The 21633-nt window shown below is 43.5% G+C and overlaps 1 protein-coding gene across 2 annotated transcripts; it reads left to right on the top strand.

The window, feature by feature from the left end:
* The first annotated feature begins 1632 nt into the window (after positions 1–1632).
* SLC19A2 (solute carrier family 19 member 2) lies at positions 1633–21399 on the top strand. Of its 2 annotated transcripts, none has more exons than XM_081908508.1 (6): positions 1633–1935; positions 5441–5911; positions 11259–11481; positions 13985–14177; positions 17813–17954; positions 18569–21399. In XM_081908508.1, exons 1-6 carry the CDS (start codon positions 1735–1737, stop codon positions 18692–18694), a joined length of 1356 nt encoding a protein of 451 aa, XP_081764634.1. In that variant the 5' UTR covers positions 1633–1734; the 3' UTR covers positions 18695–21399. The 2 variants fall into 2 exon arrangements, with proteins under 2 accessions (XP_081764634.1, XP_081764633.1); XM_081908507.1 differs by having other exon boundaries at positions 1641–1935; positions 5441–6025.
* The last annotated feature ends 234 nt before the right edge of the window (positions 21400–21633 follow it).

Genomic DNA, 21633 nt, shown 5'->3' with positions numbered 1-21633 from the left:
ATGTCTAATCAACATTGGATCATACACAGCAACCTTTCCACCAATGTTCCAGCACCATCTTTCATTCAGATGGTTCAAAACTGACTCTGGATATTACTGACGGTGACTATTGACCAACTGGATCCGAGAGTCAAATATGTAGCCTAAGGAAAGACACTTGCAGAATCTGCAAAATCCCATGGCCTGAGATGCTCTCTCAGGAACCATAGGATTCCACCCTTATACATGGGCGTAACCATGATTTTTGTTGGGGGGAGGAGAAAGGCCTTTTGTTGGTGGGGGAGAACCCCAGTTAGCTATGTATTTCTATTGATTTGCATTGATTTATGGGGGGGGCAGCTGCCCCTCCCTGCCCACCCTTGACTACGCCCATTCCCTTATATAAATGACTTGTGAACCGCCCTGTGATTTCCGGATGAAGAGAGGTATTGTGATAATAACAATATTGAAAAATCGAAAAATCACTTAGAAGCATCATTTTTGTTGTTTAGTTGTTTAGTCGTGTCCAACTCTTCGTGACCCCATGGACCAGAGCACACTAGGCACACCTGTCTTCCACTGTCTCCCGCAGTTTGGTCAAACTCATGCTGGTAGCTTCGAGAACACTATTCAACCATCTCGTCCTCTGTTGTCCCCTTCTCCTTGTGCCCTCCATCTTTCCCAACATCAGGGTCTTTTCCAGGGAGTCTTCTCTTCTCATGAGGTGGCCAAAGTATTGGAGCCTCAGCTTCATGATCTGTCCTTCCAGTGAGCACTCAGGGCTGATTTCCTTAAGAATGAATAGGTTTGATCTTCTTGCAGTCCATGGGACTCTCAAGAGTCTCCTCCAGCACCATAATTCAAAAGCACCAATTCTTCAGTGATCAGCCTTCTTTAAGGTCCAGCTCTCACTTCCATACATCACTACAGTGGTACCTCGGGTTAAGTACTTAATTCGTTCTGGAGGTCCGTACTTAACCTGAAACTGTTCTTAACCTGAAGCACCACTTTAGCTAATGGGGCCTCCCGCCGCCGGCGGAGCACAATTTATGTTCTCATCCTGAAGCAAAGTTCTTAACCCGAGGTACTATTTCTGGGTTAGCGGAGTCTGTAATCCGAAGCGTCTGTAACCTGAAGTGTATGTAACCCGAGGTACCACTGTACTGGGATAACCATATCTATGCCTGTTGTCTTTGACCATGGAGTTTTCTTGGCAGGGGTACTGGAGTGGCTTGCCGGTTCCTGCTCCAGGTGGATCACGTTTGGTCAAAACTCTCCATCTTTGGTGGCCCTGCACATAGGTCATAGCTTCTCTGAGTTATTCAAGCCCCTTCGCCACGGCAAGGCATATGTTTATTTAAAAAAAAACAGAGCCCAGTGTATCTATGTGTGTGTGGTGTGGGGACATCCGCAAGCCACACCTCTCAGGTTGCAGCAAAGGTGCAGTTCTTTAAATTCCAATTCAACGACCGCCTCCTGAGCCCCCCCGCATTGCACTTCTTTACAACGCTCCGCGGGGGTGAGCGGAGATTTCCGTCCCCCGCTCCCACTACCACACAAAAACCCCCGAACCGACACCGGAAGTTGAGGGGCGTGCCTCCCGCGCGCGCTACTGCGCAGGGCCAAGGTGCCTTTGGCGCTCGGCCGCGTGGGCAGCGGCGCAGATTTGTGCGAGCCGAGCGAGCGCTGCGCTTCAGAGAGAGAGAGAGAGAGGGACGTACATACGCGGAGACGCCCCATCGCGGGGCTCGTCGGATGGAAGCGCAGGGTGTCCTGGACGGGCTCCGGTCCCGCGTCTTGTTGCCTCGCCGCGCGGGGCGGGCTCCGCGCGCCTTCGGCTGGGCTTTGCCCACGGCGGTGCTCTGCGGCTACGGCTTCTTCGCCAGCTTGCGGCCGTCGGAGCCTTTCCTCACGCCTTACCTGTTGGGGCCGGACAAGAACCTCACCGAGACTCAGGTATTCCACGGGCGGCGGCGGCATTTTTAGTCCGCAGCGTTTCGAAGAGGAGATTCGTCCGGGGTCTCCTCCGAAGTAAGCCCCACCGAGCTCTGTAGAATTTTACTCCCAAGGGCTTTGTCCGTTCAGTGCTAGTAGCCCGGGGCTTTGTGTTTCCGCCTCGGCCGTCGGTCCTGCTAAGGAGAGAGGGCTCTCGAGCATGTGCAGAGGACCCTTCCCTAGCGCCCAATTGTTGCGGGTATGGCTGCCAGGTAGGCTGAAGACCCCCCCCCGACCCCCCTTGGTTTGGAAAGCTAAAGCTTCCCGGGACTCGGTATGGATGAATGGCTGGCTGCTGGAGCTATAGGGGAAGTCAGAATTACGGGTAGATTCATAAGCGCGTGATCCCCTTGGTGGAAGCGGGAGGGAAAGCGGATGTCGCGGCGGGAAAGTTTGGCACTGTCCTGAGCAGCAGCAGGTGGATCTTCTGACTTCGACTTGCCAAAGGGTTACTAAAAGTACGGGGACTTTTCTTGCGTCATTAGTCTGCGATGGGGTCCTGCTGTCACTGGTATACTGCATAGTATGCAAAAGTTGACAGATCAGGGTGGGCTTGTGGGGTTTACTTACTAGTATTTTTACTGGAATCTCGCATCCCTGTGCAAAAGGCATGCACTTAGAATTAAAGAATCCTGAGCCCACACATTTATTTTGAGTGCCGGAAATCAATATAGCTCATACTCCTTATTTAAGAAAAGTCTTTCCTCGTGTGATCACCTCTCCTTCCTTAATTTCAGAAGTACAGTATAATGGGAGTATACAGTATAATCCTTTGTTAGACGACTTGGAATCATAGAATTGTAGAGTCAGAAGGGAGCACCAAGAATCATCTAGGTCAATGCCCTGTAATGTAGGAATCTTTTGCACAAAGGGGGGCTCAGGCTCGCGACCCTGAGATTAAGAGTCTCATGCACTACCAACTCAGCTATCCCAGACTCGGATTCAAAAATCATTGTTGATCTACTGCAGAATCCTATAGAGCCATACGCATCAAACTTTTCAGACCCAGAACCCACTTTTAACCCAAACATGTATTTGGAGAACCATTTCATAATTTTTAACCATATATTTGTAGCTCAGTTGGTAGAGCATGAAACTCTTAATCTCAGGGTCTTGGGTTCAAGCCCTACCTTGGGCAAAAGATTCCTGCTTTGCAGGTGGTTGGAATAGATGCCCCTTGTGGCCCCAGCTCTACAATTATATGATTCTATGATTTGCATGGTGGTAGTGCAAATGAGTGATATAATTCATACCAGAAGATTTTGCTCTATCTCCTGCCCATCCCTCACCTAGATCAAACTTGCGTCTACTGTAACTGTTATTTGGAATTGCCGTCATTCACTCAGTTATTATGGAGACTTCAGTTGCTGCCTGTTGCATTTTAGGGTTTTCTCATTCAAGCCTTGGCCTGCAGCAGTTCTTCCAATCTGCAGCCCTAGGCCATCTTACATGGACTAAGCATTATTGACCCTTGGTTGAGGGCTTGGGGAGCTTACCTTTGTTGCCCATCATCATCAGCACAAGCTGGTTGACTCAAAGTTGTTGAGAGAATATACAGTTGGTGTGCTGCTGGCCTTCAACCTCTTCTGAACCCGTGGTCGCTTTTGGCACTTGCTCCCTGCTTCAGTTTTCCAAGGGATGTATTGCCTGCGTTTTGGAGAGAGTGCACATGCTTGACCTTCATTTTCTTAAAAATAAGTAAATTCATTTCTGTTTTTTGCAAAAGGGAAGCTAATAAAAACAAAGGTAAACAGGACAGGAAAATAATGCCATTTGAATTTAGGAAACTAGTCATTAAAGGGCTGAACACCTTTAGTGGGGAGAAAATCCGTCCAGGAAACAATTAAAGGCCCAATTTCAGTAATGCCAGTAATGTGCCATAATGAACAGGTAGACCTTTGCTGGTTGAAGACTGCATCATTAACATACTTTCCAAGGAGTAATCCCATTGATCCGAATAGGACTTATTTATGAGAAACCATACTTTTAAAATTTTGCCCTTGGAGACAGCTATTGCAAGGTTGTAATGCGTAGGACAGCTGTCACTTGGATAGAAATCATGAAACAAGTTCCATAGTTCTACCTCTATCAGTTTTTAACTGGATATTTTTTTACCTTTTAAGAATAATGACAATGAAATAATGCAGACTGTCTCAACCTTTAACAATCTGTAAGTCCTTGCAAATGATTTTATCCTGACTCTTGCAGATGACAGCAAAATTGACTGAAGATTTTGTGATAAGGTTCTGAAATATCCAGTCTTACAAGTTTTTATTCACTTAGCTCACTGCTGCTTTTTATACATCTTGATCTTTCTTGCAACAAATCTTTTGTGACTGTTGCTTCGATTAGCTGTGTGTGACTCTGTATTTTCAATTCTGTTCTTCCAGGTTTGTGTGCTTGTTCTCCATAGTGAAGATTAAAAAACAACAACACATAACTTTTTCGTGCAAATGAGCTTGTAAACATTACAGGGTCATCTTCTGTTGCCTTTTCCAACTAACCCCACGTGCACTCTGTTTCAGTATGTATTTGGTACATTTCAAGCTGGAAATATCAGCCTATACTACTACTGCAGTGTCCAAGCCTGAGATAATAAGGTGTCATGCCAGCCAACCCTAGTAAGGCACTGCTTCTGAAACTTTGATTTTGGACCACTTTTCTTAACCTATTTTACCTTCTCTTCTCCCTCCCCCACTCTAGTCAGCACAAGTTTATTTTTCTGCGGTGAACACATAAAAATAATTCCTTGCAGCTGTGTGTAAAGTCAGTGGGGTGGAGCCTGAATACAGGGATGGGGAGCCTCTGACTCTGTAGCTGAACTGCAACTCCTATCAGCCATGAATATTGCCCATACATTAGAATTTTATTTGATACTTACCAAAGAAATGGAGGGAACTCAGAGGCATGATAGAGCCTAAGTTAAATATGTAACCTATATATGTGTAATTTATGAATGTATGTATGTTTACTGAAAATCAATACAAAATTAATTTGCAAAAAAATAGAATATTGCCCATGCAGCCCGGGACTAGTGGGAGTTGGAGTCCAATAAGAAGTTCTGGAGTGCCAGAGGTTGCCCATCCGTTCCTTAACAGAGCAGGATATCTCTGACTCGATCCTAAAACCACAAATAGGGAAACGAGGAAAAAAATAGCTGTTCTTCCTGAGATTGTTTCTTCTCAAATCACACTGGAGTGAGGTTGCAGTGTGGACCAGTGAGCATACTCTTCTCATTCTCCATTTCCCCTCTCTAGAAATGACTACCAAATGCCATCAGATGCTCCATGCTTTCTAAGGGACTCTGACTGTATGATAGCCTCTCTAGAGAGAATTTGCTTGGCAACTACCCCTTGCACAGTTTGATGTTAGGCAAAAGCTTGGATTTGAAAGAGCTGTAAATTATACCTGTTAGAATATGAATTTTCTGTTAACAAATGTTCATATCTTTTTCTTCTTCCTTTAGGTCTTCAATGAAATTTATCCAGTATGGACTTACTCCTATTTGGTGCTGCTCTTTCCTGTCTTCCTGGCAACAGACTATCTCCGCTACAAGCCTGTCATCCTTCTACAAGGACTAAGCCTTATAGTGACATGGTTTATGCTGCTTTATGCAGAAGGACTGCTGGCTATTCAGTTCCTGGAGTTCTTCTATGGACTGGTGACTGCCACAGAAATTGCCTATTATTCCTACATCTATAGCGTTGTGGACCTAACGTTGTATCAAAAAGTCACAAGCTACTGTCGGAGTGCTACACTTGTGGGTTTTACAGTGGGCTCTGTTTCTGGACAAATCCTGGTGTCTGTATTTGACTGGCCTCTGTTCAATTTGAATGTGATCTCTCTCACCGCCGTGTCCGTTGCCTTTGCCATGGCCTGGTTTCTGCCCATGCCACAGAAAAGCCTTTTCTTTCACCATCGCCAGTCAAGCACCCAGGTCAGTAAGGAAACGAAGGTAGTAGATCCTGCCTTAAAGAGGGTTCCTGGGTGGGAAGATGTTGAATCGGAGATCCCTTTAAATAGAGATGATGAGCATCCAGCAGTGCAACAGGTAAGCAATAATTCTGTTTTCCAGGGGAATGGAAGGTGCAGCTCTCTCATTGCACAGAACATCTCTGTTGGGTTAATTGACCATTACATTGTCTGTTGCTTGTGGCATGTCAGGGCAGTTCATTGGGTTTTCAGGTGTCTGATCACTTTAAATTCTGGGGATGTGATCTTCAGCATGCCTCTGGCAGTGGAGTCCTGTTGCCTCCTGGAACTCGTACAAGTTCACGCCAATCAAATATGCCAGTTTTATTAACTTCCAATTTATTATTCTTGTTTATGAGATGCCTCATTAAATGAATTTTCTAGGTATTCAAAGGGAGAAAAATATAGTATTACAATAAAAATCTACAATTGCGTAAAACAAGCCAGCATAAAAGCCAAATACAAAAATCAGGCACAATAAAATACTGTACAGAGTGCAGAAACTGGAACCACCAAATGTTTATGCTAAAACCACTAACCATTCCATAGGAACATAAAAGTAAAAGGCCTGAGAGAAGAAAGCAGATTCTTTTGGGAATCTATTGTTGCTGGGGAGGAGAGGTGGTAGCTCCAAGAACAGGTATTCTTGTGTGTTTCTGAAGGTGGGCTTCAGAACCCATCTTAAGAATATGATACCTTTAAACTGTAGACATTCTTCACAAGTACAGATGCTACCACAAGCTTCTTAGGAGAGCCTATGGAGAAGTTTTGGCCAATTGTCAGGGTAAACTAGGTCCAGAGATAAGAACCAATGAAGTGAAGACTGGGTCAGAAAAAGCGAGACACTTGTGTGGAGATGCTTCTAAAGGAGTTTGCAGGACATAGTGAAGCCTGAATGAGCACTTTAGCAGAAAGCAAACTTCTGCAATTGTGCAAACAAATATAGAAATTACTTTTTAAAAATCCTGTCCCTTGGCCAGAAAGGGCTCTGTGTTTTTGTTCTTGTTTTGTTTGCTAGGCTACAATTGGTAATTAAAGCTCTTAGCATTCCATGGAATTAAAGTTTCCCAGTCAAGCTGTGCTTCCCTAGCAGAGGATTAGCATAAAGCTGAGGGAACCTGTATGGATAGATGGCAGCACTTTCTTCAGTTCTATGTAAATTAGCACAACAGTGTATTCTGGTATAGGCTAATACTGTTCCTCCTCTCCTATTCTCTCATTCCTTCATCTCTCCCCACCCCTGCCTTCTACTGACATTTTGCAACTCGGGTGTTTTCATATTGTATTCTTGTACGTATTCTATACATTGAAAGTTGAATGTATTGTCAGTGCTGTGTCCACCAGCCTACTCAGGGCACTGATGTTGAGGTGAGAGTTCTGAATGGAGAAAAAGTCCATTCTAAAAAGAGATTCTTTAGTTATAGGGAATGGCAAAAAAGCCCCTTATCTGCAAACTGTGTACACAAGCAAACTGCAAATACAACTTGGTCTTGGCCTAAGCACATATAATCTTAAACATCCTGGTGGAACCCTACAGATTATAGATTCCAGGCAGCAGGCTCTGTGGGAGAGGAGAGAATACACATGCAGGTCTTGCATCAGTCTGCTAGGGTATTGGTGGTCTGCATTTCCCCCCGCATCTTTGAGTATAGAGCTCTCTAGTTGTTCCTCTTTATCCTGTGCTGAGGTGTTTCCTTAGTTGATGGAAACTGGAGGCAGTACTGTATGTCTTCTTTGGCACCACTGTGCTGCCCTCGGGTAGGCGCACCAGAAGTGTTCTGCCTCATGCTGGCTCCAAACTTGTGGTCAAAAAGGCAGAACCAAACACAGCTCTTCTCTCCTACCTGTCTCTTTCCCAGATCATCCATTCAAGCTCAGGACTCCATATAGTCCCAGACAGTGAGAGAAGGGGAAGTAGGATTTGAGATTTTTCTTTTCTGCAGCCTATAGACCAGGCCCTGGTGCCCTCTGGATGCCTTGGAGATCTATTTCCATCAGTCCTGGTCAGCACAGCATGATTTTGGAGCATTTGGAGGGCACCAGCATTAAGAGGGCGTCAGGTTGGTGACTAGTTGTTGATGTTGGCCAGTTTTTGCAGAATTTGTACATTTGCTCCAGCATATGTTTTGTGTCCCACTTAAGGAATCACAAACTAGATTGCCATTAATAGGCTTTTCACTCTCTAAAAACAGCTTGACTGCTCTTAAAAATGCAAGTTCTAAAACTTCAGTAAAACACAGGAGCTGAATTTAGGTGTGGGGCCTTTTCCGGTAAACCTGCTCCAAGCTGCCCATGAGTTTTACTGTTGGGAAAGTTATCATTTCTCTTTTGTTCACAAATCACATTTTGTTCACCTTGAAAAGTTACATTCACTCAGACCCGATGTGGGATAAATTACTACAGCAGCAGCATACCACTTGCAACTCTTGCTATGAGTCTTACTGTGCAGTCACGCTGCTTCGGGACTTACCGTACCTTGCTAGCCATTTCATCAGTAAAAGGTGGAGGAAATATTATTGTTTATTAAATTTGTAAACCACCCTTCATCCGAAGATCACAGGGCAGTTCACAACATTAAAATACAAAATGATACATAACAAAATAAAAAACAAACCAAATACTCCCTCCCACAAACACATTTAAAAAGCCATAGAGTGTAAATAAACATTGCTTTGTCCCTGTGGGGAAAAAAGAGTTAGCTAGAGTAACTAGCAGCAGTGTACAGCCATTCTCTCCATTGATTTTAAGCGTGTTAAGCTTGCTTGGCTCCCATCATGAGAAACATAATTCCCTTGTACCATTGGATGTGCCCTAGCTTGTTTCTTCAGTAATAAGCAGATGTGGTTAGGCATTCTTTGATTGTGGCTTTAAACCAGATGTGGCCTAACCTGTATCACTCCTGTTGTTGGATGGCCACTGGACAGAGATGATGGGAAGTATAGTTCAATAACGTCCGGTGGGTTACAGGTTCCCTAAGGGATTGGGCTACTAGCTGTCCGCTGTCGGATATTGACTAAAGATGGCGGGTTCTGAGTCCTCTCTACAATCTCTTTTTTATGATTATGTGGCATATCCATTGCCTGTGTATTTTTGGCACATTTTGCTGAGTATTTCAAAATAATAATAATAATAATAATAATAATAATAATAATAATGCCTTTATCATCATTGTACAACCTGTGTACAGTGAAATTAAACGAGCCTCCCTCCTTCCCCAACACTCTATTGAGTAATCATGGCAGCTGTTTCTTAATAAGTTACAGCCCTACCTCAGTTGGATGTACGTTGAAAAAGTATGTGGTTTTAAATATTAGGGCTGAGCGGAGGGAGTGCTTGCTTGTTTCAGTTGTGGGAGGGAAAGTCGCTCATCTTGTTCGTTGCCTGTTTAGTCTCTGAAAAGCTGCTTCTCCAATGCTTAAAAAAAATTGTTCTGGGAATATACTGGGTGATACTAAACTAAGTTTTACTCTGAGTAATGAACATGACTAAGTTAGGTCAGTGAATATAAATAGGTGTACTCTGAGTAAAACCTGGTTGAAAACGACCCACTGATTTTAGTTAATCAGGCATATTAACTAGAACGGCCAATTGACAGCAAGGAGTAGTGCTTTCTAGGCTACCATTGTCCTCGCTCTGTATGCACAAGGTGAAATATGCTGCCACCTGCAATGTAGGGGGGCAAACTCCCTGAGGGCTACTCGAGAAGCCCTTGTGGCATCTCCCACACTGTGTGTGTGTGAATGAATCCTTTCTGGGTCCTCCCCCTCCTGTCATGTGATGCAGCTTTGCATCGACTTCTCCATTCGAAAGAAGCTGGTGCAAAGCCCTGCCCCGTCTCTGGGCTGGTGTGTGTGTACGTATGTGTGGAGGGGGGAATCTCCCTTCCACACATGGCAGCCAAGCTGGGTGGTGGAACACCTCCTCTCTCACCGACTCAGCAGCAGGGAAGGCATTTCACAGAACTTTGCTGCTGGTCCCTCTCTGCCCCTAAAGGCTGGGGAGACCAGTGGCAAAGCTGGGTAGTGGAGAGGGTGTGTTGCCTCTTGGGGGCAGCTTCCTCACCCCACCTCATTGGCTGGCTGGCTGTGCTTGTACCCTCCCCCTTAATTGCTTGAAGGGTATCTGTGCAGTTTTTGCTGGAGGTGAAGGCTTAGCATCCTGCACCTTTTAGTTTGGCTGTAATAATTCCCCACAGCTGAATATACAAAGAGTATTATAATTCTTATCTTGATTGTAGTCATAGCAATCCCGTGGGGACTGTGGCTGTTTTTATTTATCGGAAAGGAACTAAGGCAGAGAGCAAATGCGTCACCTACTACAGCAACCTGGTCATGGGCAGTTGGGATCAAGCATATAAATATTCGTCTCCCTTGTTAAAAACAACTGGCATGCTATGAACCTTTGGCTGTTTGACCTCAGCCATAGTGTAAATGTTTACCCGCACAGATTATAGGCAAGGATTCCATGTGTTACAGCCGATTGTAGGGTGTTTGGGAGTGTGCAGGGCTGAGCAAGCGTTGCAAGCCCTGGGCCTTGGAAGTTCTGGGCACAGGGTTTGCCAAGTGGTTTTTGTAGAATTCTCCATGTGTCCAACCATTGCTGCCCCGTTATTTAAATGCCTTACTTTCTACTACTAGTTGAATGTTGAGAATATGGGATATGGCTAGCAGGAACCAACCCTGTCCATGTTCACCCCAGAAATGCACATTTCTTTGACTAATTCTTCACCCCAAGCCACTGTCCTGCCATCCCATTGTTTTGTCCGTACATGGCATAGACTCTTTTCTAAGCAGGAATATTATTTTTGTTTAATACTATAGGTAGCAACGTATTAGCAGTTGAAGATTTTGGGTGGCCAGTTCGTGTGATGTCTCTGTGCACCACACAACCTTTTTACCTCTCTACCCAGATTCCATCATGCAGTTTTTTTCCTAGCACAAGCAGGCTATTTTGGTACACAATTATTCAAAGATAAAAAAGAATTGTAGTGGCATGTATAATCAGGCAGGGCCCAATCCAGGATGAGAAAAGGACCATGGAATCATAAAGTTGGAAGGGATCCCTAGGGTCATCTAGTCCAACCCCATGAATGTATCTGAACTATTGGACTTCAGTTTCACTGTCATGGGTTCATCTTTTTATTGGAAAGATAGCCAGGGACACTGCTCTCTGGTGGTGCTTCTTCTTGAATAGGAGACAGTTTTATATCTTTAGCCCTATTTAGATCTGTATTCTTCCTATTGTGCTGTTGTACATGCAAGTAACTGACAGAAATATTAGCTGAATTTTGTGTGTGTTTTAAATCTATGCAGGAGGAGAGAGTGGACATTGTGAGAGTAATCAAAGAGCTCTGGCAGGACTTCCTTCGGTGCTACTCGTCCCGGCCTCTGCTGTGTTGGTCTGTTTGGTGGGCGCTCTCAACATGTGGTTACTTCCAAGTCATAAACTATGCTCAAGGTCTATGGGAAAAAGTGCTTCCTTCTCAGACCTCTCAGATCTATAACGGTGGTGTAGAGGCTGTTTCCACACTGTTGGGTAAGTTCCCTCTGTAACTATGTTTTTTAAAGAGGTAAGATCCATGCTATGGGACAATGTTAAGCACTGGATCTAAATGACTAAACATACCTTACCTACAGGGTATGTGCACTGTGCAGCTGCCAAAACTGGTGCTTTCCTCTTTCGAGCAAGAGACCCTTTCCCGTAAACGGCACTCCCTTAAATTACTGTTGAGTGAGTTTCATACGATGTGTGCATGTGATGACTCACTTGCTTTTGCTAGCAATTTAGTGTTTTGAAATTCTGTCTGGAGATGATAGTGTTTATAGCAACCTCCTGAGGAGCTTTACCCAAGCAAAGTATGCCCAGGTTTGGTACATTAATATGACCAATGCAACACCAGTTGGAGCAATAGGCTGACGCTTACACAGGCTTTTATGCACGACCACAATTGAGTAATGATTGTAACTGCTAGTACTGGGCAACATTTCTACATTAACCTCCCACCTGTTTTCTCTCTGCCCTCAAAATTCTCGAGCCTGCTTGCACCATATAACTGTAGAAGCCCTGAAATAGGGATGGTTAAACTTTTGGGGGCTGAGGGCCACAGTGACCTGTGACCAGGGAGTCACATATCAAAGTGGGCATGGCCAATTTTACTTCTATTTAGAAGACAATTTGGGGTATGTGTGTGTTTGGCGGGGGGATATCTCCCCCCAATTTATTATTATATATATGTAAAATGACAATAAAGGACAAAAGTGGAAAGGACCTAACAGAAGCAGAAGACATCAAGAAGAGGTGGCAAGAATACACAGAGGAATTATACCAGAAAGAAATGGATGTCTGGTATACCCCAGGTAGTGTGGTTGCTGACCTTGAGCCAGACATCCTGGAAGGTGAAGTCAAATGGGCCTTAGAAAGCACTGCAAATAACAAGGCCAGTGGAAGTGATGGTATCCCAGCTGAACTATTTAAAATTTTAAAAGATGATGCTGTTAAGGTGCTACACTCAATATGCCAGCAAGTTTGGAAAACTCAGCAGTGGCCAGAGGATTGGAGAAGATCAGTCTACATCCCAATCCCAAAGAAGGGCAGTGCCAAAGAATGCTCCAACTACCGCACAATTGCACTCATTTCACACGCTAGCAAGGTTATGCTTAAAATTCTACAAGGAAGGCTCAAGCAGTATGTGGACCGAGAACTCCCAGAAGTGCAAGCTGGATTTAGAAGAGGCAGAGGAACCAGAGACCAAATTGCAAACATGCGCTGGATTATGGAGAAAGCTAGAGAGTTCCAGAAAGACATCTACTTCTGCTTCATTGACTATGCAAAAGCCTTTGACTGTGTCGACCATGGCAACCTATGGCAAGTTCTTAAAGAAATGGGAGTACCAGATCACCTCATCTGTCTCCTGAAAAATCTCTATGTGGGACAAGAAGCTACAGTTAGAACTGGATATGGAACAACTGATTGGTTCAAAATTGGGAAAGGAGTACGACAAGGCTGTATTTTGTCTCCCTGCTTATTTAACTTATATGCAGAATTCATCATGCGAAAGGCTGGGCTGGATGAATCCCTAGCCGGAATTAAGATTGCCGGAAGAAATATCAACAACCTCAGATATGCAGATGACACAACCTTGATGGCAGAAAGTGAGGAGGAATTAAAGGACCTTTTAATGAGGGTGAAAGAGGAGAGCGCAAAATATGGTCTGAAGCTCAACATCAAAAAAACGAAGATCATGGCCACTGGTCCCATCACCTCCTGGCAAATAGAAGGGGAAGAAATGGAGGTAGTGAGAGATTTCACTTTCTTGGGCTCAATGATCACTGCAGATGGTGACAGCAGCCACGAAATTAAAAGACGCCTGCTTCTTGGGAGAAGGGCAATGACAGGCCTAGACAGCATCTTGAGAAGTAGAGACATCACCTTGCCAACAAAGGTTCGTATAGTTAAAGCTATGGTTTTCCCAGTAGTGATGTATGGAAGTGAGAGCTGGACCATAAAGAATGCTGATCGCCGAAGAATTGATGCTTTTGAATTATGGTGCTGGAGGAGACTCTTGAGAGTCCCATGGACTGCAAGAAGATCAAACCTCTCCATACTGAAGGAAATCAACCCTGAGTGCTCACTGGAAGGACAGATTGTGAAGCTGAGGCTCCAGTACTTTGGCCACCTCATGAGAAGAGAAGACTCCCTGGAGAAGACCCTGATGTTGGGAAAGATGGAGGGCACAAGGAGAAGGGGGCGACAGAGGATGAGATGGCTGGATAGTGTTTTCGAGGTTACCAGCAGGAGTTTGACCAAACTGCGGGAGGCAGTGGAGGACAGGGGTGCCTGGCGTTCTCTGGTCCATGGGGTCACGAAGAGTCGGACACGACTAAACGACTAAACAACAACAAAATGACATATTTCAGGGATGTGTATTTTGGGTGGCCACAAAAACTGGGGCGATGAGTGGTGGATGTGGGCCACAGATTAGGCAACTCTGCCCTAAAGGCTAGCTAAATACAAATTAATTTGTTTTTTGCACTTACAGGAGCTGTGGCTGTGTTTGTTGTGGGCCACATAAAAACATCTTGGGCTACCTGGGGCGAGATAGCCTTAGCCATGTTTTCCCTCTGCATTGCTGCCGCCGTGTATATCATGGACAGCGTTCATAACATCTGGGTCTGTTATGCTTCGTACATAGTATTCCGAATTGTTTATATGCTGCTCATCACAATTGCAACGTAAGTAGATCTTTGCAAACTGACAGTTTATAATTAATCATCCATGTTTCCATAAACTCAGCACAGAGCTGTATTGCATTGTAAGCATTGAATTGATGTTCTGCATTTAACAATGTCAGACAAGCAAAGGCAATCAACATGCATCTAGATTCTTGAATTTTAGAATGCAGTGCCTTGTTCAATTATGTCTGCTGGAGCACAAGTCAATCAGGTTAATTCAGTCTGAAATCAGAAAATTGTAATATAAGCAAAGAACAGCGGGTACTTTTATTCAATCTGTGCTGTTTACATTCTGTGGCCTAATTTAAACATGAGCTCTGTTGGTGGAACATGAGACTCTTAATCTCAGGGCCATGGTTTGGGCAAAAGATTCCTGCATTGCAGGGGGTTGAATTAGACGATGCTCGCGGTCCCTTTCAACTCTTTTGATTCTATGGTTATGTAAGAAAAAGTGCCTGACCTTTTGTTTTGAATTGAGTTACTAATGTTGCACGTAGCAGATGAGGGTTCTGTTTTCAATGTAAGGTTGGGTTTGCATACCTGGTGTCACTTTGAAACTAGGTCTGGGGTTTCCAGCCTGTCTTATGCAACCATTTGTCTTTTTATTTTTCTGGCAGTGCACATCTAATTGCTGTCATGCCAAATGACTGCGACTTTGGGCATGCAGCCAGTAAGACACTGGCAACCAGAAATGTCAAAATTAAAAATAGATTCTCAATATTATGATATCCTCATGTGTTGGGTTTCTTCCAAGCTTATTTGTTTGGATAAAGGTGAAAGTTAGGTAGAGCAATAAGTGCTTTGTAAGCAGTGTTTTCACATGCCTCAGCTATGTTGTGGGTTTGCATAATTCATTTTGCAGTGTAATGCAATAGTTCAGGAAAGCACACAAACTAAGACAGATTGTTCTAGTTACTGCAGGTACTATAAAGTAGCTGAATACTGAGCAATGGGCAGTAGTTATAGACAGTACATAAGTAAGAATAGCAAGGACACAGGTATCAATAGCTTTCATCTTTTAATTGTCATGGAAGGGAAACTGTATTATCAAGAGACTCCCATGTGTTTACATGTGGGAACAAAGAAAACTGTCTTCTACTGACCTGGATCAGCTATCTTGGTAATTTCAACACAAGTTCTGCTGGATTCCAATTCCAGTCAGTTCCAACCAGCATGGCCAATGGTCTGGGATTACGAGAGTTGTAAACCAGCAACTTCTGAAGGGCCACAGACTCCCCACCAGTGATACTGGCACCAGCTTTGCAGGGTTTCAGACAGAACTTTCCCAGCCCTTCCAGGAGGGATTGAAGCTTTGAAGCTGGGATTTTTGCATGGGAAACATGTGTTCTACCATTGAGCTACAGTCCTTCCCAACTGATGTTCATTATTGTTTTGGAACAGTGCTTTTTGTTTACAAAACTGGAGTTGGGTGGGAGTTATTGCATCCAAAAGCTTAAAACCACATCTGGATGACCACCCATTTCTCCCAAAGCCTTCAGAGAAGGCTGTTGTACAACTTGCCCTGAAAAACTGTGCCAGTGAGCAAATGCAGATAAGAACACCCTGATTTTCGGTATAAATTAATTCTATGTGTGCTTTCAGAAAAGTAAGCCCCATTGAATGATTGGAGTTACTGCATAATAAATGTGCATCAGATTGGGCTGATCTGATGCTTTGCAGCTTCAACCTAGTTTTGCTTGGCCCTCTACCAGCTGCACTGGGAAGCAGTGACTCTTAGTTGGCAAAAACAACTGACTGATTTCCCGCCCATTGAGTCTTCTCAGTTGTAGTCAGAATTAACTAGTCACCTCTCCATTGTGCATCTTGGCCCCTCCCTTCTGCCCACTGTTTACAAATCCTATGCAATTTATCAGTCATTTTATCATTAGAGCTCCTGGCAGTTAATATTTCAGCACCTCGTCTATCCTCCTCAGCACCGAATTAGGTCACAGTTCCCATTTTACAAATGGGCATGTCAGCCTCCATTTCCTCCATTGAACAAGCTGGGATAGTACAACCAGCTCAACTGCTTTGATTTTCCCTTTGATATACTCAGCTGGGAAATGACATCAATGTATGTGTGTTTTGGTTTGTGGGCTGAAGCAATAAGATCACTGCATATGCAAATATTTAAGGGCCAAATTACACATGATGGTGGCACTTCATTGTGTTATTAAATCTGGAGCTGCCACCAATCATGTAGAGCAGGGGTGGGGAACCTTAGGCTCAAGGACCAAATGGGATTTTCCCATTCTCTCTGTTTGACTCTTGGGACTCTCCGCAGGCCAGGCCCATTCCCATAGGCCACACTTTCTTTAAGTAATTTTACCTGACTTTAATGTGTCCTTGGATTGTGGTAGTGCCTCGTGCTTACTTGGAAGGACGATGGAGAGATGTGTGAGAACTTATTGACTTTTGTATGGCTGGAATGCATCCTGCAGTTAGTAGAATTGTACATGCAGGTTATCTGAAATCTCAGTTATCTGAACATTATACCCAAACCTTGCTACATGAACAGCTGATTCAGATAGCTGAACAGCTTGAGTTTGCCCACTTCCTTACCTGTTTGTGCAGGGAAGGAAGGTAAAGGGACCCCTGACCTTTAGGTCCAGTCACGGACGACTCTGGGGTTGCGGCGTTCATCTCGCTTTACTGGCCGAGGGAGCTGGCGTACAGCTTCCGGGTCATGTGGCCAGCATGACTAAGCCGCTTCTGGCAAACCAGAGCAGCTCACGGAAACGCCATTTACCTTCCTACCTATTTATCTACTTGCACTTTGATGTGCTTTCGAACTGCTAGGTTGGCAGGAGCAGGGACTGAGCAACGGGAGCTCACCCCGTCGCGGGGATTCTAACCGCCAACCTTCTGATCAGCAAGCCCTAGGCTCTGTGTTTTAACCCACAGCGCCACCCACGTCTGCTGCAGGGAAGGAAGAGGTTTGGACAAATCAGGAGCAAGAGAGATTGTGTTCAGAAAACAGGACCTGCATGTATCCATTGATTGGCTCATTTTGCATTTGCGCACCCCTCCCCTTTATGTGGTATCTAAAAGGTTGCTGACAAGGAATGCAGCCTTAGGACTGAAAAAAGCTTTCCCTCCCGATGTAGAAAGAGGCAAAATATCCAGTTTTTTAAAAGCAAAAGAGGTGCAGGGGGAAGAGTATAACTTTTTCCCTTCGTGTAGGTTACTATTCCATAGGCAAGTACCTTGCCAAACATCTTTTTCTCTGCGGGGGCTTTGATGGCAAGAGCGACCCCAGCTGAGATTAAAAGTTACTGGGATGAAAGCAAGCCATGGGATGGAGGATGAGCCTGTTTCCTTGGTCCCATATATATAACTCATTTGCTTTTAAAATATCTGATTGGGATATTTCCATGGGCAGGTGCATCTAGTCCTAGGGTAACCAACTTGGTGCCCGGTGAAAGTTGGACGCCAGCCAGCATAGCCACTGATGATGGATGGAAAGAGTTGCTGGCTGGGATCCAATATCTGGAGGGTAGCACACTGGCTGCCCTGATCCTGTATGATCCCAACTCTTTTGATTATTAACTTGTGCGGATCTCCTCTGTTTGCCTGAAAAGAGGCTTTTGTTTTCAGTACTCATGCTCTCTATTTCTTCTTCTTTTTCTGTGAAGTTTCCAGATTGCAACAAATCTAAGTGTAGAGCGCTATGCTCTTGTTTTTGGCGTCAATACATTCATTGCCCTGGCACTGCAGACTCTGCTCACATTGATTGTTGTTGATGCAAAAGGGCTTGGCCTGGACATATTCACACAGGTAAGGCCCATTTTGGCTGGGTGGGAAAAAAGAGGGTATACAGCCTTCCTAGTAAAAGCCTTTTGTCTGCCTCAAGGCGTGGGAGGTCATTCTGGTTGCAACAATTTTTCATGGTGGGGTGGATAGTGCCTTGTCCTATGCTTGCTGAGGGGAGGAGGTTTCCTTCATACACCCCATTTTCTAATACATGTTGGGATACATGTCTTAATGAGTTGCCGGGAGATAAAACCATTGCACATGTTTTGCTTGAAATGGAAGCTTCTCTCAGGCTTGGCTTCAAGACTGCTTCCTATTTAGATATACCTAATAAATGCATTGACAAAAATGGGTGGTGAGTGTAAAATCGAGCACAAAATGTGATTTTTACTCATTATAATAAAATGATGGCTCAGACAGCCCGCCATCTTAGTGCCTGAGACATAAAATCCAAATAGTGACTGCCAACCTCCCATTGTGCTGAAGATAGCACTATTTATTGGCTGTTTACTGCCCTATGATGTGCAACATTACCTTACCAGCCGTCTTACCCTTCCTAATGGTAGGACTGGCCCTGATTTAGGTTAACGAACTTTGCTTCTCAGTTCACCACTCTCTTCTCTTTTTGTTCCCTGCAGTTCATGATCTATGCCGGCTACTTTGCTGCCATAGCAGTAGTGTTCTTTATCAGTGGGACATGCAGTATTATCAGGAAATCCTGGAAGAAGGAGAGGAGAAATGAAGCAACAACAGATGGTGCTTAAAATGAAGAATATGGACTTGTTAAGCCCCTGTGTTAGAGAAGGGGGATTTATTTAAATATGCTGGTACCTATTTATTAATGTATCCAAATGCTGTTAATTCAAGACTGTTACCTAAATTGTCGTGATACATGTTTGTACTATATTAGTAGCATAAATTAGGAACAGATTTATTTACTTATATCTTACGTAAGTAAGAATTTTATATGCAAAACATTGGTCTTGGATAATGCCTTTTAGGTAAAAACTGCATAACTAGAGATGGTCAGAAGCATCCTTGAGGTTTACTGATTGCTTCCTGAAACAGGCAAGCCCATAAATCGGCCATTGAAGTGAAGGTGTTGTTGAAACTAGCCCGGTTCATGCTGTTACAGGGGTTTTGGTAGGCTGGGTTTTGCAGGTATAGAAGAAATATTAAGGCAGTGAGGTATATCAAAAGTAGTCTTAAGTCAAGTTGGACATAGCAGAAGAAGAACTCTCCCAAGGCTGGTAGATGCAAACTCATGAATATTGAATAGACTTATCATATACATGTGCAAACACATATCACAATGTAGTAGGTCATGTCTTGTCTGCCTTTTGAAATTTCTAAAGGCTCAGCTTCCTTTGATTACCCTTGCACAGCAAGGTTAAATAGATGGATTATCCTGCTGACCTTGTGACAGTTATACACCTTCATTCATAAATAATATAGGGAGCATGTGATGAAAATTTGGCTTGGTTTGGCATCCTTAAAACCTCAGTTACCCCTTGATTCCCTGTAAGCTTTCTTCAACTTCACAGTAGATTTTCATGACATCTGGGAGAATGAACTCCCACAACAGTAATGTTATTTTGCTTAACTCATTCAAATAATTGAAACTTCTTTGATTAGCATTTTCCTCTATTGCTAATATGTTTTCCAGTGGTGACCAAATGCGTTTGACTGGATGAAATCTCATCCTCGAGAATTTAGAATCTCTGATTCTATTCCTCCATTGTAGGATGGATATGGAATGGGATTACACTGCAAGAGTGTTTACATGGTTTGTGTTTGTAAACACTATGGGGAACAGGGATGCTGCTAAATTACATGTTCTATTTCCACTTCCCTTCCATGTCCACTTACTTTGGCCACAGTTACTTCCTGTGGCTTGCAAAATAATTGCAAATGAGAGGGTTGAATGAATTAGTAACAAGGAGCATTTGCCTCAGGATTGCAGAGTTGTTTCCTGGCAAGCTGCTAAGGATGTTAGACCAGCCCAAATAATGAAGCTGTTGTCAGTGGTACATACTTTAACATGAAAAGCACTTCTATGTAACTTAAAAGCCACAAGTAGGTTTTACACCTGAAGACTGCACATTTTCTTTAGCTGTGTGAGAGGCCACTGCTAGTTGTGTTTCTTAATTCATGTAAATCAAGCAGACATGTGGCGTGGTTGTTGTATGTTCAAGATAGAAGTGCTCTGCACGTAGGAAAACCAGTGTGTAAAGTATAAGTCCTGTCCATTGTAAGTATCCAGTACTTGTTCATCTAGTGCTCTCTTTGCCACATTAAAATCCAAATGAGGAAAATGGAAAGAAAGGATGGATATTACTCCTGAATTTACAGTACTGAGCCTGGCTATCATATGAGATTTAGCTTTTATATAACATGTGAAGCATACCATTTCCCCTAATGTTCAGAGAGCTTTAACTTGGACTTTAATTTTAAATATGTTTTTCATTGGAGGCAATGGATTGAAGGTTCAATAACTAACTCATCAAAAAAAGCCAAATATATTTGCAGTTGCTTTTGTGGTGAGATCCAACTGCAGGTCTGGCTTCTAAACCAATTTCTAGGTACAAACTGACAGGACTAATATTTCTTAGTAACAAGGCCATCCATCCAACCTAAGGTAATTGTAACAGTTTACTCAAGTTGATGAGGAAATAGCCATGTGAATCCTAGATTCCTTTAAACACACACTTGAAAACATTGTTAACAGGAACAGGTGAGAATCCACACCCATTCAGAAGCTTGAGAGAGAAGTGTTGGGTAACCAAAAGAGGAAGCTGGACCTATAATCAAGCAGCAAATTCTTATTGCCTCTGGACCAAGATGTGACATTCATTTCATGAATGTAATTTACATGCATTAATATATATATAAATAAGCACTGAGGTTAGGCCTGAGCAGCTTTGGGACTGGGGGTCTGTGAAGAGGAGTTTTAACTCTTCCTCCCATTGCTGGGTTCCTAATAAAAATTACTTTTATTTGCATTTCAAGGGAAACCTTGGTGTCAAGGGGAACTTCTGTGGTATGCAAACAGCATCTTCTGAGAGGTGTTCTTTGTTGTGACACTTACAGGGAGAGAGTTTAACTCTAGGCTTCCCTTCAGCTGCTACTTGCACTGCAAATGTGAATGTTAAAGGAAAGCGCACAACTCTAGATTAGCCTTCTGTGTTCCTCCTGGGAGGAACTGAAATAACTAGAAGGCCTCATCTCTGGATAAATCCTGTTAATATAATGTAGATGACCAAGATGTCTTCCTTGCCTAAGAGTTGCCTTGTAGTAATTTGCATAACTGGTTATGCAGCACTAATCCAGTCTGATGAATGTAAGCTTGGAGATGGCTCCAGGTTCTCTTGCATTGTTGTAATGGTATTGGAATAGGAAAACACTACTCTAGCCAAGTGGCAAACCTATTTTTTAAATCAAATAAAATTATTTTATGATATTCTTTAAAGTTTGCTTGTTATTAATAGTGCAATGTTATAATTACATTAAATGATCTTAACAAGAGTTCTTACAATTTCATGAGAAAATCCAGCTCCCAAATTTTGCTAGCAGAATAAATCAAACACACTTCTCTATAGCTTAAGAAAATATATATATCTACATTACAGTAGTTTTCAACCAGTGTGCTGTGGCAACCTGGGGTGCCTTGAATGATGGGTTGCTGTGGGTAACACTAGCCTCT

The sequence above is a fragment of the Podarcis melisellensis genome, assembly GCF_964234715.1.
Source record: "Podarcis melisellensis genome assembly, chromosome: 4".
Taxonomy (NCBI): domain Eukaryota; kingdom Metazoa; phylum Chordata; class Lepidosauria; order Squamata; family Lacertidae; genus Podarcis; species Podarcis melisellensis.
Note: the sequence above shows the minus strand (reverse complement) of the source record. Positions and strands in the feature narration are given on the sequence as shown.